Genomic DNA, 26,229 nt, shown 5'->3' with positions numbered 1-26,229 from the left:
TCTAGGGTTAGGGTTATCCCCTTTCAGGGCCCTAGTTTCAATGGCACCAGTGTTGGTTTTTAACATGGCTCTGCGTTTCTGGCGCGGAAAAGCTGTGTCTAAGAACTGACGTCAGCACGCGGAGGCGGCGTCTAAGTACTCCGACGACGTCATCACGGCGCCCACGACGCCGACGACGGACGCGGAGCCGCAGACGATGCCTACCGACGCGCAAGGGTACTGCTACGCAAAAGTTTCCGGATCCAGTCTGACGCCTGGGGATATTCTAAGGTAAGGAATCTAATACTAACTAATGTCTCTTACAGATATATCGTTACACAAGTAGTTACTTGTGCCTTTGGTTTAAACTTGTTAGAACAACTCAAATCAACTCTGAAACCCAATGATTGAGCATCAATAGTTCTGACTCCTACCATCCCACTCTAATTCTTTGAGTGCAATTAAGGTTTCCACCTCATTGATTGTTTGGGTGCTGGACTAGATGTACTGGCTTCCCTGAAAGGATTGGTATTTTTTACTTTCAATTTGTGCCTGGCAGGCTTTTTTTTAATTTACTTGTAGAATTATGCTGGTATGAGGTGCTGGACTAGATAAGTTTGTTGCAGTCTCCGGGAGATTTGTAAAGGAATAGAGCGCTAATTAGGCAAGTTTGGTTCCAGCGATAGTGCAAGTCACCCGATAGTGAAGTTTGCTGGGTTCTCAAGAGCGAGCATAGAATAATAACGAAAACACAAAATAATGATGTTATATTTTAAACGTTGCTTATGTACAGCGTAATGGCAACTAATCGTGGGGCAAGTGATGTATTAGATTCTACTGGAATGTATCACTTTACCATTATGAGATTGCCGATGCAGACTGTTGAATAATAGCAAATGCATAAGAGTCAGCGTAATAACGTATAAAATGAAATGAAAAACTGAATGGGAACTGAAGTGTTTCCATAGGGGCAGTTGCTTTTATACGTTTTTAGGCAGACTCTGCTTTGGGCACCTACACAAGTGAGGTATCATTATTATCAGGTGATCGAAGACAGTGCTGGGTGGTAGGAAATTTGTTCCAGTGTTGTGATCCTTCAACTTTCCCATCCAATATGTTTTAGCTAAATTTGAGATTTGCAGTGTATTCTGGATTAGAAAATGCTGGGAGATCCACACTAGCCACAGTGCCAGCCAAGCAACAGTCTGCCCACACAGTCAGCCAAGTGCCATCCACGCACTCCACCAGCCATGCACCATCCAACCCACAATGCCAGCCAAACACCAGTCCACTCACCGCGAAGCCAAGCACAAGTCCACACACACTACCAGCATAATACCAGTACACACATAGCCAGCCAAACACCAGTAAATGCAGACCGTCAGCTGAACTTCAGTTCTCACCCACATACAGAAACTTTCCCTGGTATGTAGTGTTTTTTTGCCCCTTATTCTGTTATGCACATTGAAGGGATTAAAGACTTGTTATGACCCAAAAGTTTAAGTCAAGAGGTTGACCGGTATAAGTTTGCCACTAGAAGGACACCTTCTGTCTGACCCTATAGGCAACAGTCCATAGTTTAGTAAAATAGACTACACACGTTCCTGAGATGGGCACAATAGCATATGACCTTAGTCATGCTTAGAACACCACATTTTTTAACATTTTTGCAGTGCTTCCAAATCATCAGTGAAGTTATGGAAATGAGCATCCATAACTTATAAACATCTTCTCCACATAGTTATTCTTCAGCACGGTATTGCCATTACTTAACATGGACACATATCTGTTGTCAGCAGAAGCTTTATTTTTCCCAGATGTTTTGCAACAGGTTTTGGCTTTAAGCCTTAACCTACTTTCTAATATACCTCTGCAACACACACAAGGTGTTTAGCCTTTACCTTGTTTAACATTGATTAGAACATTGGAATGTTGGGAGCTCCATTGAAAACAATGGAGTGCTCAGGGCTTATAATGGCTGGTATAAGCCTGGAGCACCAACATTCCAATGTTTCTTTGTTCACAGCTCTGGCTGTGAACAAAGGCTTCAGGGACCCTGAGGGCATTCCAATCCCCTCACGCTCCCATAAGGCTTTGTTCTTTTTTGTTAGAACATTCTGCCCTCTAGTGGCAGAATGTTCTAATAGCCTTACAGTGCTGAATCCGTTTCCCCCCCCTCCCTACCCTCTTTTCCTCCTCCCCCTCCCCCCTTTCCTCTCCCAGCGCCAGGAAGCCGCTAGGCCACAGTGCGCTTAATTAAGTTCCTTTTTCATTTCATTTCATTTCGTAGTTGGGCTATACGTCTATTAAAGTCCCTTTCCCTTGTTAAAGGCCCTCGCCTTCGGCTCGGGGCCTTTAACGCTGGAGAGGACCGTTAATAGCCAGTATAGCCCTCTACGGTGGGCTATAAGGCTATATTAATACTTATACCCCAAACTTTAGTCATTCATGAATTGTATGCCATATGACTTTCAACATGCACAATCACACTTGTCTTGGGGCTTACGCTATTTCTATGCTATGGGCCCACACGTGTACACATAGTAAGCGTATACTGTATATCACCGGTGTGATCAGTGATGCCATTTGAGGTGTCATCAATGATGTAATTTAACATGTCTTGAGTGAGGACATAGGCAGTATGTGGGGGAGGCACATGTTATTGTTAGATCAGTAAACTGTAACTGGTGAATTTCAGTGTTTTTTAGTTTTTTTATCCGTGTTGTGGTGTTAATTAGTCAGTCCCTTTAACCTTTGTATTTTTTTAAATATACAAATATATATATATATATATGTGTGTGTGTATATATATATATATATATATATATATATATATGTGTTTGTATATATATATATATATATGTGTTTGTATATATATATATATATATATATATATATATATATATATATATAATATATATATATATATATATATATCATTAATTATGTCATCAGTGATCTCACTGACCATGCAATGAGTGAAGTAATAGGTGAAGTTATAATCAGTTCATTGTGGGGGGTGTAAGTTATAGCTCAGGTACTTATACCTTTTGAATTTCATAGGTTTTGTGCAAGTAAATTCTGAGCCTAACAATAACGTCCCTGTAACCTTCTGTGTTTTTTAAGTGAATGTCTGTGGGGTTTTTAATTAGTAATCGTGTTTGCAGAGTGGTGGAGAAAGGGGGCATGGCTTCTGAAGACCTCTCAGCAATCCTGCTGTGTGGGACTTACTGGAGGTAACAGGAGGGCTTGTTGACCCACATGGATCCTCTGCAACCAAGGGGACCTCATCCCCGAACCAGCAGTGTGCCAGGTGGCGTTTATGCAGAGTGTTGGAGAAAAGTAGCAGAGCCTCAGGCAATTTGCCAGTCTGGCATTTATTTCGGCCCCGGGTACTCCATCTCCGAAACCTGGCCTCTATTGTGGGTGCCCTGGTCCCACCCAGTATAGCCAATCACCAGGGATAGGGATCCGAGGACAGCCCCAAACCCCCCACGGTCCCTGCCGGCTCCTCGTATCCTGTACTTTAATTCAAAGTAAAGCCCCGGGGAGGTGGATGGGGCTAAGTGGGAGATCTGTGAGGCCCATCCGCTCTCAGTTTAAAAACGATTCTGTGGGATTCAAAAACAAAATGCTTTTTGAGCCCTCCTGCATTACTATGGGAACTCCTCCAAGAGGCCTAGGGGGTCAGGGTATTACTACTCTGCCCCTCTATTTTTTTTTTTTTTTTTAATGTTTTGCCTTGGACTCTGCTCAAGCAGAGTCCCAAGATGGCTGCCATCACTTCCTGATTTGAAGTATTGGCTTCCAATTAGATCTCCGCACGGGATCGGGAGGGGTTGCCAATTCTCCACGTCCCCAGATATACAATTGGAAATTTCTTTAAATTACTCCTCAACTACTAAACGGATTTACACCATTTTACAAAAGGTCGCTTTCTGGACCAACAGCTACCTTTCTGCCACATGTGGTGAAATTCCGCTCAGCAGTTCGGGCTGTAGCCGTATCTAAAGTTCCTGTGGGAATTAAGTTGGGGAAAACGGGTTTTGGGGCACCACCCCATATATCTTGGCAACCGCTTGGCAAATCACCACGAAGTTTTCAAGACAGTACCTCAAGTGAGTGGCAAACCAGCTTTGAAAATCTCACGAGGATTCAACAAATGACGCTAAAGTTATTGGCAAATCATAAACAGCTCCTATGGAAACTACATCCGAACTATAGTTACCTAATAGCAACCACCAGTAGTTAATGTAATATTGGTATATTGATACTAAAGTATACCTCTTATGGTCTCTAGGCAGCAATGTGATAACTATCCTGCGAGGTTGTTTTCTGTATTAATTTCTTTGACTGTACCTTATTATAAAAGTAGAAAACATCTGAAATTGGAAAACGCAGGTTGAAGTGCATGGTTATGAGTTTACATGTCTAGGTTTTGTTTTATCATTTATTATTATTTCATAAGGATCTTAAAGTGTTCTGGGGTCCGGCGTACGAGACAGTTACATTTATGAATTCAGTAAAGAGCACTACAATGCTGAGCTAGTAATCAACTCCTCTTTTTGCGGAACATCTTTGATGCATTTGATCATGGAAATGTTACTGTGTGTTTGCTCTTTTGATGAGTTTCTTTTTAAATGTAGATGTTCTTATTTACTTTTATATACCTGGATTTAGGATCTGACTTTGAAATTGTGCCTTATTCGGAGCATTTGTATGATCGCAATGGCCGTCTGTAATAGCACGCAGTCCAGTTTTTTCAACTTCTCGCGTAAAGCAGAACTGATAACTCTAATGATGGTGAGTGAAGAAGCAATACTTAGGAATGTGTTGTAAAACAATGAACAGTGTGTAACACCAAATGATGTCTTCTAGCATTTGCCATTATGAGACTTTAACCTCCTTCATGAAGTACTTCATTTATAGTCTGACCCTTTGCTAGTAGACAATGATCATTATTTATTTAAAAGAGCTGCTGTTGTGTACTGTTCCTGTGCTGTCTTTTATCTCAGGACATGATGAGTGGGGGATCATTGGGTCTTCTACTACGCATGTCCCTTTTCTGCTTTGCTGCAAAGATCACTCACTGCAATTTTCTAGTCTGCATTTTTGCTAGTGTTGTTTTGTACATTGTTCTCCATTGTTTTCTAGATGTATGGTTGTGTATCCTTTTGTTTTTTAACACTTTTGATGAAAACTAAGTAGCTTACAGATCCAGATATCACCCACATTAAGAGTTATTAAGACACATTCTTTCCTAAGTTCAGTATTTCTTCTCTGTTATTCTATTTATTATGTCTTGACATTTTCTTTACTGTGGCTAGTCTGCCAAATCATGACATAAAATCATCTTTCCTTTAATTCTACTTATGTTGTAACATCTTCAGTGCAGTCTTACTAATAGTTGCATAATAAGTCGATCATCAAGAATCGTGCATCATCTTGTGTTTCTTGCCATAACCAATTAACTAGTAAGGATGACTTCTTGTGGGAGTCTTTATTACTAGTAATGTAAAATTAAATCCCAAGTAAAATTATACTATTAAGCATGTGTCACATAATGTTTTACTGAAACTATCAATCCATATAGCCTTTGTATTAAAGTGCAATTTCCTTATGAAGACATTCAAGAGTACAATTAAGAGAACATAAGCCTTGTATTTCATGAAAAACTATCATATAAAGATGAGGAATTCAAGGGGAAACTACTTAATGTTGTCATTGGATTAAATTAAAAGTGTGTGTCTGAAAGAAACACGTTCGTTTTAGATTCCATACCTTAGAATTACCCCCAGGCGTCAGACTGGATCCGGCATTTTTTTTCGTCAGCGGTTCCTGTAACCGGCTGATGTCGGTGACTGATTCGCACCGCGTGTGCCTCTTTTGTCTGGAGCGTGACCATGACCCCAAGTCATGCTCCGACTGTCAGTTGTTAACACCGAAGGCTTTGCGGAAGTGATCCCGAAAGTGGCGTGAACGCCGACAGTCGGCTCCGTGCCATTCGAGGTCCCGGTTGAGGGACCGGTCGTGGAGCCATTGCCATTCCGACAAATCATCGAAGTCTTCACACTCTGGGTCGGGTAAGTCGAAGCATAAGAAGTCGAAGAAGCATCGTCGCTCTTTGACTTCTCGTCGATTGGCCGATCCGACAAGGCCCGCGGGTGGTGCCCCTCCCGCGGAGCTCGACGGGTCGACTTTGAGCTTCCCTCCCTTTCCAGGACCCGGAGCGACTTCTGCCCAGCTTCATACGTTCTACGAGGCAATGCGTGCCACTGGCGCGCCTTCGTGCCCCACAACTCGGTTGGGGTCCTAGGTCTTCGCCTTTGGCGGCTCCTGCCTCCCTTGGATCCAGGCCTGGATCCTGATCGACACCGGTTGACCTCATAACACCTCCGCTGGCGCCATTTCCTCCTGCACCACTACCGCGTTCGGTGCCGGTCGGCTCCCCGGCCGGCGTCTACCCCGGCCCCCATCCCGACGTGGACACAGAGCCAGACCGGATCGGGCGCCGAAGGGTACTTTTGTCCCTGTGTTCCACCTGGCCATTTTCAGCCTGATTGGCAGCCAGGGGAGGATGAGGAGGACTGGGAGGGCTCAGGTGACCCTTTAACTGACCAGTTAGATACTGAGCAAGACTGGAGAGAGGAACTGGGGGATGCCAGTGGTCTTAACACTTCACCCAACCTGGGCATGCTGTCTCCTCCTACCGTGCTTATGGCGGAGGGAGCGTCATACCCTGTGGTGTTGCGTAGGGCGGCCAAGGCACTCAACCTCGAGTTTACTACGGTGGCGGTCAGGACTACCCTCCTGACTCAGGTGCTTCAACTGGCGGCGAGCTCTTCTGATCCCCTGCTGCTGCTTAAGGAGGCACTCACCGACATCCTTTGGGGCACGTGGTCCAGGCCCAACACGGGGGCTCCCATGGATAGGAGGATCGCCCTAAGCCACCACCCGGCTCCAGGCAACCCCAATTTCCTCTCCCAACACCCCACCCCGGAGAGCTTGGTGGTCCAAGCCTCTACCTCCAAAAGCGATTCCCTACTCCTCCACCGGAAAGGGAATCCAAGAAGCTAGACTATCTTGGCAAGATAATTTTCTCTTCCGCCAGCTTAGGACTGCGGTCGTAAACACCGCATGTCTCTTGGGCCGTTATTCGCACTCAGTGTGGGATAAGGTGGCACACATGCTGCCTCAGTGTCCGGAGGAGGCCCGGGTAGTGCTCTCACAGGCTGTCACCGCTGGGAGAGATGCAGCAAAGTTTACCATCCGTTGTGGGCTGGACACCGCCGACTCTCTGGGCAGGACCAATTCAACATCGGTAGCGCTTCACCGCTATGCCTGGATGAGGTCCACTGGATTTTCAGGGGATGTCCAGAACTTGTGGAATTTGTGGAGCCTCCTCAGGAACTCCCAGAGCCTGCAAGCTCCTCCCCTCCCCAGGAACCTCGCGGGTCATTGGTCGCACCCTCAGTGTTTGGGGAGGGTCATCTTACAACCCTCCCCCACAAATTAGCTGTTGTCTCCTCCTCTGAGGGCTACCGAGGCTGGTGCAGCCTTTTTGAGAGTGGTCTCATTAGCCTCACACATTTTAAATATGCAACTTCATCCTGCCCCTTTGTCTGTTGACCCCTTGCGTGAGATCCTTCACCGTGGGTCCGGCAATGTGGAGCCGCTTCTGCCCTTTGAGGCTTCCCTTTATGATGCCCTCTTGGGTGCTTGGGTCGGCCTGCTTCAGGTGACCTGGTGGCTCGTTCACTTTTGCACCGTCACCGTCCAGCTCCACGCGACCCGGTGTGGCTTTTTGTCCATCCTGATGTGCATGAGTTTGTGTAACAGACTGCTTTCCCCTCCCTGCCACCTCTAATGCTTCCTCCCTCTTGGGAGTCAAGTTGGCTTGAGCCGTGGGGTAGGAACATCTTTGCATCCACTAGTGCGGCCCTGCGTTCTTTAAATACAGTGTGTGTTTTGGCTCGGGCTACCTCTGCCCTGTGGGACTCCGCGGAGTCTTTGTTTCCTACCACCTCTGAAGGTGCTCGCGTTGATCTCCTTCACCTCCTCTTGGATGGCCGTGATCTCGCCAAATTCACAATACGTTCAGCCTTAGATACGGCAGATTCTTTAGACCGAGCTATGGCGGGTTCTGTTGCCTTAAGGCGCCACGCTTGGTTGAGAGACCGTGTCTTCCCAGAAAATATCCGGGAACGGCTGGATGACTTACCCTTTAATGGGGTTTTGTTATTTGATGATCATGCCGAGTTGGTGGTTCAGCGGCTCCTTTCGGGCTTTCATCCTCCCTCTTAGGTCCTCCCTGGCCTGTTTTCTCTGGGGTTACTTTTTCATTTCGCATTCCTTAGATTCGCTCTATGTTTAGCCTGGGCTGTGAGCCTTACGTCTTCTTTTCTACAAAGGGAATTATCCTTTTATTGGCATCCTTTGGATGCGTTTTGCTTTCTCTGTTGGCCTGCGGTGGAGGTGTTCCACAGGTTGCTGTATCTGGTCCTCTGACTGTGGTATTGAGCCGGTGGCTCAGCTTGGTAACGGCATAGGGCTCGGAACTCACGTTCACGGGTTAAGCTCATTACTGCGCTCTTTGACTTGATTGCCCTAAGTCGTTACAGAATACGGCAGCACGCCTGCTTTTAAACATACCGAAGGGACAATCAACTTTGGCAGGGATCAAATCATTGCATTGGCTCCCGGTCCAGAGCGAGTGGATTTTAAGGCCTTATGCTTGGTACACAAGGTACTCTATGGGGGGGGCGGGAGGGGTGCAGAGGATATTAAAATACTGTTCACACCCTATACTCCCTCGTGTGTTATAAAATCGGCAACTTTGGGCCTAGTGCAGGTTACAAAGATAAGGCGGACAAGGTGGGGTGGTAGGATGCTGTTGAACTGTGTGGCTTAACTTTGGAATAGAATGCCAGTGGCCATGAGATTTCCGTCCAACTAGCAGCTTTTCAGGAAGGCATTGATAACATGGTTGTTTGCCTCTGCCTAGTCTCCCTGAGAACTCAGGTGGGTTTCATCTTCCACATACATCAGTGCTAAGACGCCACGGCATTTGAGCGCTTTAAAAACACATATCCTATCCTAAGAGGTGTATCCCGATGTTGGGGTGTGCATACTTCATGTGGGGTACTTATTATACAGCTTTGCTTGCCTCAAAAGGGCTTGGGGAACCTGTATGCTCCATGATCCCTTGGTGGTCTCTTATACAGTGTTCTCAGTGTTCTTTTAAGTTCCCCTCTTCTAATTGGCTCATGCCTGCCCTTACTGTGCTGGGTATGATCAAGTATGGACATGTTCCATTCTCCTGGCTTGTTCTGTCAATACAGATTTTGATGTTTTGCATGTATGTATACGTGCCGGTTGCCATGGCTTTCCCTTTCTTGGGTCACCACCTCCTTTCGAGATTGCAAGGACTGGACCTGTGTACCCATGTGTCGGGGAGCCTTTCTGAGTTGTTGCAACTTACCTATAAAGTTCCTCCTTGCTTCTACTTACTGGGGGGTTTCCCAGTTTTGCGACTGCTCTTTTTTCTTAGTGTTCGGACACTGTACTTATCTTACCTTCCTCTACTCGGAGGGTTTGGTCCCTGGTTTAGAGACTCTCCCCACGTTTCTACGTGGTGCTTTTTGTACCTCTGTTGCCCTGTCCTTTGGACGTGCCTCTTTACAGGGTGTCATCCTACTGTTATACCAGCTATGCCTGCGGGGCAGCCCTTCTGATTGCAGTTGTCCTTGGCCTCTTTAGCCATTCTACCTTAAGGTCTCTCCAACCGGTTACCTATTGCTGTGTTGGTAGTGACCTGCTTCAGCAGGGTTTACATTGCTGCTGTTCACCCCTGTTCTCCCCTTTGGTACTGGGTGTGCACTTTGTGTGTTTCTTGTACCCGCCTGTTGTGCTCAAAGCATTACTCAGTTTTTACCTCTTGCCCTTTGGTTCCTGGCAGAAGCTCCTCCAGCATTCTTTTTATAGGCTGGTATGGTAGGCTCTGGTTGCATCTCTTCATGTGGTTGTATCTCTCATGTTCTCTCGTCCTTTGGATGGGGTCCATAAAGTGCACCGTTAAGCTGAGAGTGGTTCCCCTTTCTTCTGCCATCGGCGCGCCCGCTGCGCGGACGGGAAGTGCCATTCATTTTATAGTGCGAGTGCGAGGGCCCCAAATCGGCCTTTGCACTAGAGCGCTGTCCTACTCCTCACTGAAGATGGCGCCCGATGTCTGCGCCTGGGGAGGAGAGGACCGTGATCCTGTCGAGCCCGCAAATCGGCTCGAGAATGGTGGCAGGGGTCCCAGGAGGGGATAACAATCCAGAAGGTAAGTACAATTAAAAAGGGGGTAGAAAGTGCACAAAGGAAAGCTTAGTGTGTATGTTTAAAATGCGGCGAAAATGAAATGAGTAGGAGCTATAGTTCGCAGTAAATACACTAACTCCCGGCTTCCGCCTCAGGAGTGCTAAAACTATCGAGTTACCTTCTTGCTTCTGCGCGCTCAATTTCTAGTGCGAGGGCCCCAAATCGGCCTTTGCACTAGAGCGCTGTCCTACTCCTCACTCAAGATGGCGCCCGATGTCTGCGCCTGGGGAGGAGAGGACCATGATCCTGTCGAGCCCGCAAATTGGCTCGAGAATGGTGGCAGGGGTCCCAGGAGGGGATAACAATCCAGAAGGTAAGTACAATTAAAAAGGGGGTAGAAAGTGCACAAAGGAAAGCTTAGTGTGTATGTTTAAAATGCGGCGAAAATGAAATGAGTAGCAGCTATAGTTTGCAGTAAATACACTAACTCCCGGCTTCCGCCTCAGGAGTGCTAAAACTATCGAGTAGTGCTAAAACTATCTAGCATGTTTACCAAGCACTACTGTCTGTATAGTTAAGTCCACAGGGATGGCCTTTTTGGCCTCTGTCCTGCAGGACTTCTGGTCTAAACATGTCCACAGTCCCTCCTCCGGGGATGGTATTGCTTGGTTATCTAATCAAAGGCAACAAATATGCATCTGTGTGTCTCTACCAGATGGACAATTTACTTACCTTCTGTAACGCCTTATCTGGTAGAGACATGATCTAGCTGCAGATTTCCTACCAACCCACTCATCCTCCCAGCACTGCTGTTAGAGTTACAGCTGATCCCTTTCTGATAGATACATCTGCCAGTGGATTCCTCACCTTGTGAATATCCCCTTGCATCAGCAACATTCAGAAATAATTTTTGTAGCTTCGCGCCGCGTGGACAACGTCACAGAGGCACGGCATCGCGCGCGACTCCGCTGACGTCACCGACACCATAATAGGCCCACACGGACGTGATGACATCAGTTCCCTTTTTTCCGCGTCGTCGACGCTAACGGTTTTCAAGGGATCGTCTGAAGCTGTATAGTAACTTTCTTACTTTGTGTTTCTACTGGTGTTTTCTTTGTCTTCTGTCGTTATGTCTACGAAGAAGACTGGATTTAAAGCGTGTGGAGAATGTGGCAAGATGATGTCTATCACTGATCCACACAAGTGCTGTGTTTGGTGCTTGAGCTCCGATCATGACGTCGAAGATTGTCCTTCTTGTAAAAAGATGACTCCGAAGGCACTCCGGGAGAGGGAGACGAAACTCCTCATAGCAAAGTTGAAAAACAAAAAGGATAAAAAGAGTTCGAGGTCACGAACTCGGCGTTCGAGGTCTCGTTCGAGGTCCCACTGGTCGTCTTCGGCGCATGCTTCGAGGTCTTTGAGGAAGAAGCATAAGAAGAGGAGTCATGAATCTCGCCATCACTCTGAGAAAGACTTGAGTTCAAGGCCGAAGTCACAGGTGAAGTTACTTCGAAAGGAGGCGGTGGTCTCGGCTTGGGAAGTACAGGTCTCCGAGGGATTCGCCTGTGTCACCGAAGCAGTTGCCGAATCCTTCTCCGAATCCATCCCATCCTTCTGGTCAAGAAGATGAAGATGAAGGTGATGAGGAAGAAGAAGGAGAGGGTGAGGCTTCGTTGCCTGCGGGTTCGTCGACCCCGGTGCACCAGCCTGAGGTGGAGGCCGAGGTCGAGAAGACTCTGCTCCCTCAAGAGCAATCTGGGGGCTTTTATCCAGCCTTTCCGGCTCCAGGTCAGGATCCTACTCAGTTCCTGAATGCCATGTTTGGAGTTTACTCCAGGGCAATGTACCCCTCTGGTGCACCTGTTGGTCCCACGGGTCCATTAGCATTTAATCTGGGTGTCCCCGAGGCTTATGCTCCTGCGCCTTTTATGCCGGCTCCAACTCCGCATTGGCATTTTCGGGCGCCGCTGAAGCCTTCGACGCCGAATCCATCGACGCCGATACCCTCGACTCCGATGCCGAAGCCAGTTCGTCCTCAGGCTAAGCTGCCTCTTCCGACTTAGAGTACAGCGTCGGCTCCGGCTCCGGTGGAGTCGGTCCCGGATCCGTCGACTTCGTTTATGAAGGCGAGGTCGAGGCGTGAGGCACAGAGTCTTCTCAAAGAAGAGAGGTATTGTGATGAAAATTTGGAGGAAGTTGAACTGCAAGATTCGGAGGATTCTTTTGATGACCTGAAAGAGGCTAGTGGTCTTGAGCGGTCTCCTGAGTGGGATTTGGCCTCTGTATCTGACGTATCTTTTAAGGATGTAACACCTTATCACGTTGTTATTAAGAAGGCTGCAGACTTGTTGAATATTACTCTGCCTACTGCTGAATACAAGTCTAACATTCTAACTGAGGTCCTTCACTCGCCTTCCTCTGTTATTGAACCATTTAATGACCCTTTGGCTGAGCCTATTTGTGAGGTGTGGAAAAAACCTCCGACAGCTCCTGCTGTTTCAAGGGCGGTTGCGAGAAGGTATAGAGTGGCACCTGGTGACCCGGACTTTTTGTCAACGCACCCCCTGCCAGAGAGTTTGGTTATGCAGGCTGCCTGCTCAAAGAAGTCTGTGGGTGCTTTTCTACAGGTTCCTAAGGAAAAGGAATCAAGGAAGCAAGACCAGGCGGCAAAGAAAATCTTTTCCTCAGCCAGCATGGCGCTAAAGTCTACAAATGCAACTTGCCTGATGGGTAGATAATTCATGCTTTGATGGATTCCGTCAAACAATCGGTGCCTAAAATTCCTGAGAACGATGGGAAGGATTATCAGGAGGTGATTTCTGACACTCAGGCTGCGGCAAGGCAGGTAATCCATAGTGGGCTGGACACGGCTGATTCAGTGGCGAGAGTGATGGGCTCTTCAGTGGCCACTAGGAGAGCTGCGTGGTTGAAATCTTCAGAATTTTCTGCGGATGTTCAGTCTGCTTTGATGGATTTGCCCTTTGATGGGTCAGGGTTGTTTGGAAAGAAAGCTGACGCTGCTTTAGAGCGGTTTAAAGACAGCAGAGCGACGGCAAAGTCGTTGGGCCTTCAACCAGGGGCTCTTTTGGAAAGCGATTCAAAGGATTTGGCAGATCTTCCTTTCGGGCCTACAAACAATCACAGCAGCAGCCGCAGCAAAATATGCTGTACAAGTCGTACAGGGGCAGACAAAGAGCTCGTCCTAGAGGTCGCCAAGCCTCCTCCTCCTCCTCCTCCTCCTCCTCCTCCTCCTCCTCCTCCTCCTCTTCCCCTTCCCAACCTCCTGCCAACACAGCAAAGCAGCCCTAGATCCACCATTCCGGATCATGTGGGTCCAGTGGGGGGTCGGCTTACCCATTTTCTGCGAGATTGGGAATTGATTACATCAGATCATTGGGTTCTCAATCTCTTGGAGAATGGGTTTGTGCTTCCCTTTCGGGAATTTCCCCCAAATAACCCTCCTTGCCAGGGTTATTGTTCGGAGGACCACCTGCTGCTCCTGCAGGAAGAAGTCCTGGCGCTGTTCAGAAAGGGTGCGATAGAGGTGGTTCCGGAGCAGGAGAGGGGGTCAGGGATGCTACTCCCGGTATTTTCTGTTCCCCCAAGAAGGATGGCAGACTTCGTCCAATCCTGGATCTCGGGATCTTGAATCTTTACCTGAAGCAGGAGAAGTTCAAGATACTCACCCTTGCACAGGTTCTTCAAGCGCTGCTGGAAGAAGACTGGATGGTGTCAATTGATTTACAGGATGCGTGTTTTCATATTCCCATCCTGAAGTCGCACAGGAAGTATCTCCGCTTCACGGTTGGATCACAACACTACCAGTTTGCGATCCTTCCGTTTGGTCTTACTACTGCACCTCGAGTCTTCACCAGGGTCTCCCATCAGGCAGGCTTCCGCCCAGGTCACTCCACGGAGTCAGTGATCATCGCAGTCCTGGACGAACTCAAAGGGAAAGCAGACATCAATCTTCCCCAGGCTTTGGTTCTTCTCGATTTGTCCGCTGCGTTTGACACGGTCGATCATTCCATTCTTCTTGACCGTGTCAGCGCAGCGGGCATTCGAGGCGTCGCCTTCTCCTGGCTTGCGTCCTTTCTTCAGGGCAGAACCCAAGCGGTTCATCTTTCAGGCTTCTCGGCCCCTCCCCGCCTGGTTACTTGTGGGGTCCCCCAAGGTTCTTCACTTTCTCCCCTTCTTTTTAACCTGTATATCTACCCTCTTATCATTTCTCTTCTTAAGTTGGGGGTCTCTGTTTATAACTATGCGGATGACCTCCAGCTCGTCTTTGATCTTTCCTCTCCCTCTGTGTCACTTCCTAAGTTTTGCTCCACCCTAGTCTTTATATCCGAGTGGATGAGCTCAAATCATTTGAAGCTCAACCCGGACAAGACGGAGCTTGTCCTCACGGGTGGCCCCTCTAATCCTTGGTCTGCGGTTCACTGGCCCCCCTCTTTTGGTCCCCCTCCTACACCGGTTTCCTCTGTCCGGACCTTGGGCATCAAGGTCAGCTGCGATCTGCGATCTGACTATGCATGCCCAAGTTAGCTCCGTAGTGTCCTCTTGCTTCCTGTCCCTCCGCCTTATCCGGAAGATATCTCGGTACTTCTCGACGGACGCTCTTATAACCATAATCATGGCCCTTATCTCTCGCCTCGACTATGGGAACGGCCTGTACATGGGCATACCCGCCTATGAAACTCGCCGCCTTCAGGCCATTCAAAATCAGGCCGCCCGTCTCATTCTTCGCCTTCCTAAATCTTGCCATTCACCCCTGTACTCAAGTCTCTTCATTGGCTTCCTCTACAGTTTAGATCTACCTTCAAACTGGCCTGTTTGGCCTTCCGTGCCCACACTCATTCCGCCCCACTTTTCATTGGGTCTCTTATCACTCCTCACGCTCCCAGCCGCACTCTCCGCTCTTCCTCTCTTTCTCTTCTTCATGTCCCCCGCTTTCGCAAATCCAAAACGGGAGGCACACGATTCTCGGTTCTGGCTCCCCAGATCTGGAATAGTCTCCCTTTGTCTATTCGTTCTATCCCCCTCTACACCCATTTCCGCAAAGCCCTTAAAACTTTTCTGTTCTCCCAAGGATTCCGCTGCTAGTCCTTTCGTGCCCCCCTCATGAGCCTGACCCATCTCCCCAGCGCCAGGAAGCCGTCTGGCCGCAGTGCGCTTAATCAAGTTCTTTTTCAAATTCAAATTAAAATTCAAGGTGATGGCTGTGGTGGCTGCACATCTCAGAAGATCGGAGATACCGGTATTCCCGTATCTGGACGATTGGCTGATCAAAGCAGAATCTCCAGAGATAGTGCTCCATCATCTGCAAGAGACAACTCAGTTGTTGCACTGGTTGGGTTTTTCGATAAATGTACCCAAATCTCACCTGGTGCCCTCCCAGCGCAAGCTGTTCATACTGGACACTACTGTGTGTCGTGCATTCCCTCCTCCTCAAAGGATTCGCGACATACAGGAAATTATTCCTTTATTTTACAATGGAGCGGTCGTTCCAGTCCTGAAGGTCTTTCGTCTGCTCGGCCTGATGGCTTCTTGCATTCTGTTGGTCAGTCATGCACGCTGGCACATGAGGGCACTCCAGTGGTGCCTCCGCAGGCAGTGGTATCGGCACAGCGGAGATCTCAGGGAGTCAGTGAGGATCTCAAGAGAAACTGCAGCGGATCTGTCTTTGTGGAGCGTGGAAGGCAATCTGTCACAAGGAAAGCCTTTTCAACTACCTCCATCAGCTGCCACAGTGATAATGGATGCATCCACTCTAGGGTGGTGTGCTCATCTGGGGGATCTGGAGGTAAAAGGTCTTTGGTCTCCAGAGGAAAGGTTGCTTCACATAAACCTTCTAGAGTTGCGGGCTATACGTTTAGCTCTCAAGGCCTTCCTCCCTTCCCTTCGCGGTCAGTCAGTTAAAGTCCTGACGGACAACACGACCGCGATGTGGTATGTCAACAAGCAGGGAGGAGTGGGGTCGCAGTGTCTCAGCAGGGAGGCTCTGCGTCTTTGGTCCTGGATTCAGGACCATCAGATTTGTCTGATGGCTAATCATCTGGCCGGAGTTCTGAACGTTCGTGCAGACAGTCTCAGTCGGCAGTTCTCCGCCGGCCACGAGTGGAGGCTCCATCCAGAGGTAGTTTGTTATATCTTTCGGACGTGGGGATCTCCTCAGGTGGACCTGTTTGCCACTCACGAGAATGCTCACTGCCCGTTGTTCTGCAGTCTCCAGTTTCCGATGCAAGGAGCTCTGGGGGACGCGTTTCAGTTGAGTTGGGACTCTCAACTCCTTTACGCGTTTCCTCCCATACCCTTGATTCCTCTGGTTCTGAGGAAGATTCGCCAAGAACGGGCCCAAGTTATTTTGATCGCCCCGGATTGGCCAAGAAGGGTGTGGTGCACAGATCTTCTCCACCTCTCCTCGTGCCCTCCGCTCCGTCTCCCTCACAGGGCAGATCTCCTCTCCCAGATGGAGGGGCAGGTTCTACACCCCCACCTCCAGCCTTACACCTTCATGCCTGGAGATTGAGCGGGGCAACCTGATTTCCTTTTCTCTCCCACACGATGTGGTGGATGTCATCTTATCAGCCTGGCGTCACTCCACCAAGTCCATTTATTCTTATAGATGGTCTCAATTTGTTGCTTGGTGTGGGTAGAAGTCCATTGACCCTTTAAGGGCTCGTTTGTCCAATATACTTCAATTTGCACTTTCCTTGGCCCAGCAGGGTTTTGCGGTGGCAACTATCAAAGGTTATTTGTCGGCCTTATCGGCTTTCCTTTGTTTGCTGGACCAGCATTCTTTGTTTAAATCTCCTATTGCATCACGATTCATTAAGGGCCTTACCAATAAATTTCCTCTTACTCCTTTTATTGTGCCTTGTTCTTACATTTTTGATGGGTTCGCCTTTTGAACCTTTACACAAGTGTCCCTTGAGACTTTTGTCTTTTAAGACTATGTTTTTTAGTGGCAATTACCTCGGCAAGGAGGGTAAGTGAGCTTCAAGCTCTTAGTTCAAAGCCCCCATTTTTGTCCATTCATGCGCTGAAAGAATGGTTCTGAGGACCAGGGCTGCTTTTCTGCCTAAGGTGGTAACTCCCTTCCATCTGGGGCAGTCCATTACCCTCCCTACCTTTTATCCTCCCGCTCACCCTTCCAAGGAGGAGGAGGAGAGACTTCACCGCTTGGACCCTAAGAGGGCGGGGAGCTTTTACCTGGACAGGACAAGAGAGTTCAGGTTGGATGACCAGCTGTTTGTTGGATTTGCTGGCTACAAGAAGGGGAAGGCGGTGCACAAGCGCACGCTCTCGAGATGGATTATCCTCTGCATTAAGATCTGCTACACCCTCGCGGGTAAGGAACCTCCAGAGGGTATAAGAGCTTACTCTACTAGAGCAAAGTCTTCTACATCTGCTTTGTCTAGGGGTGTACCTGTTGAGGATATTTGTAGAGCGGCGACTTGGGCCTCCCTCCACACTTTCGCAAAGCATTACTGTTTAGATTCCGAGGTGAGGAGGGACGGCCACTTTGCGCGCTCTGTCCTCCAGGACTTTCTGGTATAGGAGCTTTGCCTGATTTACTGTAATGTATATATTTTTATTGTCAAAGGAAATGTTTATTGCAATTTGTTTTCCCGCATTGGCTTCACACTGTGTGTGTTATCTTGACATTTGTATACTGTGTATACTGTGTATATATCTGCTGTCATCGGTCCGTCCGTGTGCCTCGAAGGCACGGAAAAATGGGCAGAACTGATGTCATCACGCCCGCGCGGGCCTATTATGGTGTCGGTGACGTCAGCGGAGTCGCGCGCGATGCGGTGCCTCTGTGACGTCGTCCACGTCGGCGCGAAGCTACAAAAAGAATTTCCGAATCCACAAGCAGATATTGTATCTACCAGAAAAAGCGTTACCGAAGGTAAGTAACTTGTTCTTTAGGGCTCTAATTCGTCAGAACACACCAATGTCAGTGCACTTCATGGCTGTGCGTTTCTGGTGTGGAAAGTTGTGGAAAGTGATGGCGTCAAGCTTGCCAAGGTGGTGCCTATATTGATGACGCAGACATCACAACAGCGCCGACAACGTCACGCGGAGCCGACAGAGGCCACCTACTGGCGCGCAGGGGTATTGCTTGAAAAAAAATCTTTCTGATCCAGTCTGATGCTGGAGAAATTCAAAGATAAGTAATCTGTGGCTAGATCATGTCTCCATCAGACAAGGCGTTACCGAAGGTAAGTAACTTGTCCTTTATCAAATCAAACTCATGTTTTCATAACAGCCTTCAACTGCAGATCAGATACACCCTTCCTTTAAAAAAAATGTGTATTTTATTTATAAATCTACCATTTTAGAACAGTAAAACAGTTAATTAAAAACACATTTCATGACTGTTATTAGGAATGAGATGCACAGGGGCCATTACTGTCTTTTTATTCGCATGTGCGATGTGGGGAACTTAAGCAGTCGTCCTGGTCATGAGAAAGCTCCTTTGTCAAACAGATGTCACTTTCGGTACTCTAATTCAACTTTGTAAACCTATCCGATCAAGCTTCACCTGGAAATTATACATTACATTTTTAATTTGCTAGAAAATAAGAACATTCATCAGAAGCAACGTCTGAAGTTAAGTAACATTTACATCTTTGTTTCTGCAGAGGTGAGGTGATTTTGCTGTTGATTTTCACAAACTGTTTATTCCAAACTGTCCTCTGAACCATAAGGATTAAGGGAAGTGGTAATCCTTGAAGTATGTGTAAGAGTGAGTAAGAGAAAAATCGAGAGGGAAGGAAGAGAGAGGACTGGAGAGAGGGAAAAGGGACAGAAGAAAGGCAAAACAAGAGAACCAACAGGATATAGTAGACAGATAATGATGTAGAGATGGAGAGAAAGAACATGAGACGAATTACCAGGTGTTTTCTTTCTATTTCTTGTAGGAGTTTATAAAGTCGGAGCCTCTGGAGTCTTTGAAGTCACCTCTACGTCAGAGGGCAATTGTCTGCTCTACACATCTTGTGTATCCTTTCTTAATCACCACCATGTCGTCTGTGCATTAATTCACTTTCTGACCTTCTCTTACTGACAGTCCATGAATTGTATATCATGAAAGTAGAGCAGGGGATTATCTAAGTGTGTATTCAGAAGCAGAGACAGACGAATCTTATATGGATCATGCTGAGCATCTTAGAAGAAAACCTAGTTTTGAGATTTTGATTGAATGCTAGGGTTAGAGATCTCAGCACAGGGATGGTATGTCAGCAGTGTATTTGTTCATATGTAGGCATTTTAATAACGCTAGTTTTAACACTGAACTTAAATAACTGTAGCTTAGTTTTCATCCAATGATGTCAACCCCTGATGTTCATGAAGATGAGAAACAATTTTCTGAATTGTTTCAAATGCAAGAAGGCAGAGGTTGCAGAGTCAATTAAGGAAACAAGACAAAGTTGGTACAGACCAGCGCTGAGGCGCTGCCACAGCTCATCGTCACTTCTCCTGAGCAGTCTCCATCTCGGGTGGTGCCTGCAGCTGGTTTCAAAAAGAGCAGCTCTCCTGGTTTCTCCTCCTGCAGAAGTGTTTGCAGGGACATCCCCACCTCTCAGTTCAACAGTCCCCCTTCCAAAGCAGATATTAGCAGCTGATTGCAATCTTCTGGAGGCGATTATCTATACTGCCATAGCTGGCAGTCAGTCTCCACTCTTGGGTCACAAAGGTCCAGTTGGGTACAGACTCCTTTGATTATGAGAATTCCTGAAACAGTTAGTGGAATCTCCAGCCTTTTTAAACAATCCTTGTAGGCAACTTGTAGTACATAAGCTACTTGTGTTGTAGTTCTAGCCTTTATAGAATGTTACTTACTTGACCTGTATTCCACCAGAATGCTCTCGTGTTGCTGTTCCATGTTTGCTTTTAAGCAAGGGTTCTATTCCACATCAGTTGCTTGCAGCCTCTTCTCCACAACCTTTTTTTAATTTGGAGAGACTGCCCATAAAATATTTCTACAGAGTTCCTTCATTTGGAGTACTGGCTTCAGGCACATCACACACACTCTTCTTCTCTCTTTAGGTGAAAGCAAGAAGGAGGAGGAGTCTGCGAAGCTCTCTATCAAGACTACCCAAAAAATTGGTACACAAAGGAGGGGGACAACCATCGCACTTGCAACCAGCTAGCTTTTGAATGAAGCGCCTCTAGTAGATCACAGGGAAGGACACACCCAAGGAACACACTTGCATTTCAAACATGTCACTGTCCCCTGACTCCCACACCCAGTGATTTCGTTAACCACCAAAAGGGTAGGTCTAATTTGGGGTTCTGCAATTTACATTGTCCATCTAGAACATAAGCTTCATCCTCCATTTCGGAAACAGTACCCACACAGTGAAATCAAAATTGATGTGGTCATATCCATAGGCTAAAACAAAACAACAGTTAGAAGACGGTCTCAGGGAATGTTTTAAGACCTAGCGTGGATATACTCCCCATACTCGACATATAATACACAAACCTGCCCACGGGTCTAATCTGACAATCTCTGAGTACTCCTGATCTCCATTCTGACAGCGGAGTCCGAGCAGTAAGTCCGATGCCCGGGGAAGCTTCTCTGTTCAGCTATTGATGACACTGGCCTGTGTTCATCCCCTGACCGTCACCTACCCAGCTTGACTTTGGGCACAGTTTGGGCACAGTTTTTCTCACCATCTCCCTTTCTCACACCCTCTCCCCCCCCCCCCATCGTATTTCTGTAACTCTTTTCCTTGTCTCCTATCTAGCTATCTGTTCCCATTTATTTATTTATTTTATTATAATAGATTAGCGTGTAGCACTCTCTCTTTCTTTGTCTTACTTCCTTTGCTCCTATCCCTTCACCTGGATCTTTCCCCTTGCCCACTACACCGCCTAGCCCCTGTTCTTTTGTTCCCTTTGACTTAGCACTCCTTCTTCCCTTGTTGGGGAAAGAGCCAATATTTATACTCGGGAGTCTCAGCGAACCCGCTGAGAGAGCCCACAGCACCTAGGGAGCCACTCACAGTTGGGGTATGGTATGGCACCCCTTGCCAAAGCATTCCTTCCCTTTTTGGGGAAGGATCCAGTATGTAGGCTTTGGAGTCTCAGAGACCCCTCTGAGAGAGTCCACTGCGTATAGGGAGCCTCTCGCAACAGAGATGGGGAAATGATACCACTTCCCCTGGGATCACAGCTTACTGGACTTTGGACGCAGCTCTGACTTGTTATGTTATGTTATGTTACGTCTATTTATTGTGCGCACAGATACTCCAGCCAAGGAGCGTCCTGGCGCAGAGACAAGGTAGCCCGTAACACAACGAGAGGCTAAAAACAGAAACTAAGAAACAGCTAAAACAAGAAGGTTTTTATAGCCTTCCGAAAGGTCAGAAGGTCCTCCAGCAAGCGAATTTCGACAGGCAGGGAGTTCCATGCTGACGCAGCCATTACCCTAAACGAGCGGCCTCCCATGCGGCTAAGCCTGAATCTGGGAACCACCGCAAGGGCCAGACCTTGAGAGCGGAGGCAACGGGCAGGGACATAAAAAGACAGACAACTTGACAGGATTTCCGGGCCTGTACCTCTCAAGATTTTAAAAGCAAGGCACAAGACCTTAAAGAGGATGCGCTTCCTAACCGGGAGCCAGTGTAGGGAGCGAAGGACACCTGTCACTGAGCAGAATCTGGGTAAACCAACAATCGCCCTCGCCGCAGCATTCTGAACCCGTTGTAAACGGGTTAGTTCAGCCTGGTTGGCCCCAGCCAGGAGAGAGCTGGCATAATCCAGGCGAGAGATGATAGTGGCCTGGATCACCAGCTGCCTGGTCGGGGCATCAAAGAACTTGAGAACAGGTCTCAAGCCCCTCAGGAGACCGAAACAGCAGGCCGCAGTTCTTTTAGTATGGCCTATAAAGGAGAGGCCCGCATCCAGCCATACCCCCAGATTTTTCACTTCCGATACCGGGATCGGAGTAGGACCCAACTCTGGGGGCCACCAGTGGTCACCCCACAGCTCCACTCCCTTCCCGACGACCATCACCTCTGTTTTAGTGGCGTTTAGCTGAAGGCAGTTGCCTGTCAGCCAACTAGCCACCGCCTTCAGTCCAGACTGAAACCTGGGGGCCTCGGTTTCCGCATCCCCGCTGAGAGTAACCGCCAGCTGAGTGTCGTCGGCATATGAGACCAAAGTAAGGCCCCACTGCCTAGCGACATCAGCCAGCGGTCTCACGTATAGATTGAACAACGTGGGACTCAGCGAGGACCCTTGCGGAACCCCCATGGCCAGTGGTTGGTAGTTGGACTTGAAGGGAGGGATGGCAACACAGAAGGAGCGGTCGTCTAAAAAGGAGCGGAACCATTGCAACACCTGACCGCCAATACCAGTCTCCTCGAGTCGACGCAGGAGGATGCTGTGGTCTACCGTATCAAAGGCGGCGCTAAGATCTAACAAAATAAGCGCCGCCGTTTGACCAGCATCCAACCTTGCCCGGAGATGTTCCACAATCACAAGTAACGCAGTTTCCGTACTGTGCCCAGCACGGAATCCGTTTTGTGTGGGGTCGAGGGCATTGGTCCGAGTCAGATGTTCAGACAGGGCCAAGTTGACGTGGGCTTCAGTGATCTTGGCTGGCCAGGGTAGCAGCGAGATGGGGCGATAGCTTTCAGGCTTAGAGGGGTCCAGGGTGGGCTTTTTAATAATCGGGGACACCACGGCTTGTTTCCACTTAGATGGTACAGTTCCCGTTTCCAAGGAGAGATTGACAAGGGAGCATACAACTGTACGCCCCATAAAAGCTTGGTCTCGAAAGAGAGCAGGCCTTACTGGGTCAGATGGAGACCCAGATTTAACTTGCAACGCAAGTTTGTCAAAACCATCCAAGGTAAGGGGGGGGGAAACAAGCAGTGTGGTCTGGTGGTGAACCCCATTAATACTTTCCGCAGTGGACCCTATGCTAGGGAATGTCCTATATATAGCTTGGACCTTCCCCAAAAAGTAAGATGCAAGGGATTCACAATGGGAAAGGGAGCTTGTCTACCGGTTTGTGTCCCCGTCACCCCAGTCCTTTTTCCATGCTGTCTCTCATCCTCCCTTCCTCTTCTCTCCTCCATTCTCTGTCTTCTTCCCCTGCTCTTACCCCTTCCTCCCCTGAATTTCTCCGCTTGCCTGCTTTTTCCCTTACGTACATGTCCTTTTTGTTTGTCTCGACCTTACTTGTCACAATGTTGCCAGGCTCTTATAACTATGTAACCTTTGTAACAATGTAACCTGCAATTATGGTCTGAATACTCATGTAAAGCGCTCTGATACCTCCGGGTCTAGCCAGCGCTATATAAAACCTTTAAAATAAAATGAAAAATAAATAAAGATTAATTCTAAAATCTACCTCACTCACAAGTGGAACCTTCTATATCCTAAGTGCAGAAAAAGGGGACCTTATTACAGGTATGGATTGCCATCAGTCACCAAATCAGTCAATCAATCAGGACATTTGTAAAGCGTGCTACCTACCCGTGAGGGTCTCAAGGTGCTGGCGGGGGGGAGGGTGCTGCTACTGATCGAAGAGCCATGTCTTGAGAAGTCTTCTGAAGGCCGGTAGGTCTTGGGTCTGCCGTAGGTTGGTGGGGAGGGTGTTCCAGGTCTTGGCTGCGAGGTGGAAGGAGGATCTGCCACCAGCGGTTGTTCTTCAGATGCGGGGGACTGTGGCGCGGGCGAGGCTGGCGGAGCGGAGCTTGCGGTTAGGGTTGTAGAAGCTGAGTCGTCTGTTGAGGTATGCTCGGCCGGTGTTGTGGAGGGCCTTGTGTGTGTGGATGAGGAGCTTGAAGGTTATCCTCTTGCTGACGGGGAGCCAATGAAGAACTCTCAGGTGGGTGGTGATGTGGCTGCGGCGGGGAATGTCGAGGATCAGTCGTGCCGAGGTGTTCTGGATGCGTTGTAGCAGTCTCAGGAGCTTGGTTGACGTTCCTGCGTAGACGGCATTTCCGTAGTCCAGCCTGCTGGAGACGAGGGCCTGGGTGACTGTTCTTCTTGTTTCGGTGGGGATCCACTTGAAGATCCTGTGGAGCATTCGTAGGGTGTTGAAGCAGGATGAAGAGATGGCGTTGAACTGCTTAGTCATGGAGAGGGTCGAGTAAAGGATGAGCCCCAGGTTGCGTGCGTGGTCGGTGTGTGTGCTGTTCCCAGTGATGTCAGCCACCAGGAATCGTCCCAGGCTGAAGGGGTGGAGCCGAGGATCAGGACCTCCATCCTGTCCGAGGTCAGCTTCAGACTGCTGTTCTTCATCCATTCGGCGACAGCCTTCATTCCTTCGTGGAGGTTGGTTTTGGCGGTGTGATGGTCTTTGGTGAGGGAGATGATCAGCTAGGTGTCATCGGCGTAGGAGTTGATGTTGCGGTCGTGCTGTTGGGCGACGTGGGCGAGGGATGCCATGTAGATGTTGAACAGCATTGGGCTGAGGGAAGAGCCCTGGGATACACCACAGATGATCTCAGTGGCGGTGGAGCGGAAGGGTGGGAGGCGGACGCTCTGAGTTCTGCCGGAGAGGAAGGTGCCATCCTTTATCATCATCTGGGTCTCCTCCTAGTGTCTCTATAGTAACTCGTTAGTGGTCAAATCAGGACCTGTTGGTAATGTCCTAAACCAACCTGCGAGTAACTAAGTGACCTGCAGATGCGAATAATTATATGACGTGATGGGGAAAAAACAATTTTTGCAGTGCAAAACAGATTTAAAAAAATGCGTTTAAAATTGGGAAATGAGAGAAAAAAATATTTATTAGTATTTCTCAGTGCTCAAGACTAAAAACAGTGCAAGAAAGACAGCTTTCAACAAATAACTGTCATGGTGGTTAATGGGGTCGACATGTTTCAGCAAATGAGGAAAAAGAGTAATCCTCTGCCTTCCGCAGGACCTCTAATAATTGCTACTGCAACGTGCATAAATAATAATAATACAATTCAGTGAATAATACTGGCTGGAACTAATACAACCATGTCACCTGGGATCCTAGGTGTACACCAAATCCTCTGCGGGTGGCATTGTGCAAATGGCCACTGTAACATAAAAAAGTAATGTCAATCAATCAACTTTTCTGGTCAGTGAGGTAAATGCATGTACATATATGCTCAAAACTATCAATATCGTATCTCAACTTGGTGTCAATATATTCTGGCACTGGTGAGTTTCACCATGATGTGCCTCATTATTCAATAATGAATTATTACTCCTTGCTTACCCATCCAGCAGGAGGATCACACCTCGCCTCACCTGGCTACGGCTCAGGGAGATGAAGCACCGCTCCTATTAAAACCAAGAAATAAACATGACTTCTGTGAAACAGTGCCCTGCTCACTCCATGTTGCTTAAACTAATTTGTTTAAAAAAATCACATCAGCCGCTCATTCACCTGAAACAGTCTCTCTAATTGTGTGACAAAGCAGACTGTTATCTATAGTCATCTCAAACAAGTCCCCTTGACAGTGTCATATAGTTACTGCTTACCTATATACCGTGTTAAGTTAGCATGAGCTTATTAAATGTTTAACTGCCATTTTACCTTTTGCTGCTTCTGCACACGACACATAATTGTTGTTTTAGCTTTCAGCCTAGAAGAGCGTTGTTGTAGGAGAGTGGGGTCTGCAATCCCATGGCCACCCCAGATTTTTGCTTTATGCTTCACTGGTTTACGACTTTCCCTGGCTGTGGGCCTGCTAATCAGACCCACAGCCTAGCTGTTCTCTCTCTAAAATTACAACCATGTACCCTAGGTGCATTTACCAATTGGTACTGGGCCACCTTATCAGTCCCTGTACAGTATACCTTAGGTATCCAGGGCATAGGTGTACCCAGGGCCTACCAGGGGCTGCAGCATGTATTATGCCACCCCTGGCTGGCCATCTAAACAGACACAACTGGCTGCACGACAGCTGGGGCAAGGTGGTGTAATCACCCTTTGCT

General features: G+C 48.0%; 1 protein-coding gene across 5 annotated transcripts in view; it reads left to right on the top strand.

Moving 5' to 3' along the window:
- Window positions 1–26,229, top strand: part of MROH1 (maestro heat like repeat family member 1) — a 2,054,050-nt gene that overhangs the window by 1,146,221 nt on the left and 881,600 nt on the right. For all 5 annotated transcript variants that reach the window (XM_078686516.1, XM_078686513.1, XM_078686514.1 and 2 more), the window contains 2 exons: window positions 4,660–4,782; window positions 19,212–19,291. In XM_078686516.1, coding sequence (XP_078542642.1) covers window positions 4,660–4,782; window positions 19,212–19,291 — 203 coding nt within the window. The remainder of the gene's footprint in view (window positions 1–4,659; window positions 4,783–19,211; window positions 19,292–26,229) is intronic.

Source organism: Lissotriton helveticus, chromosome 4_1 (assembly GCF_964261635.1).
Source record: "Lissotriton helveticus chromosome 4_1, aLisHel1.1, whole genome shotgun sequence".
Classification (NCBI taxonomy): Eukaryota; Metazoa; Chordata; class Amphibia; order Caudata; family Salamandridae; genus Lissotriton; species Lissotriton helveticus.
Note: the sequence above shows the minus strand (reverse complement) of the source record. Positions and strands in the feature narration are given on the sequence as shown.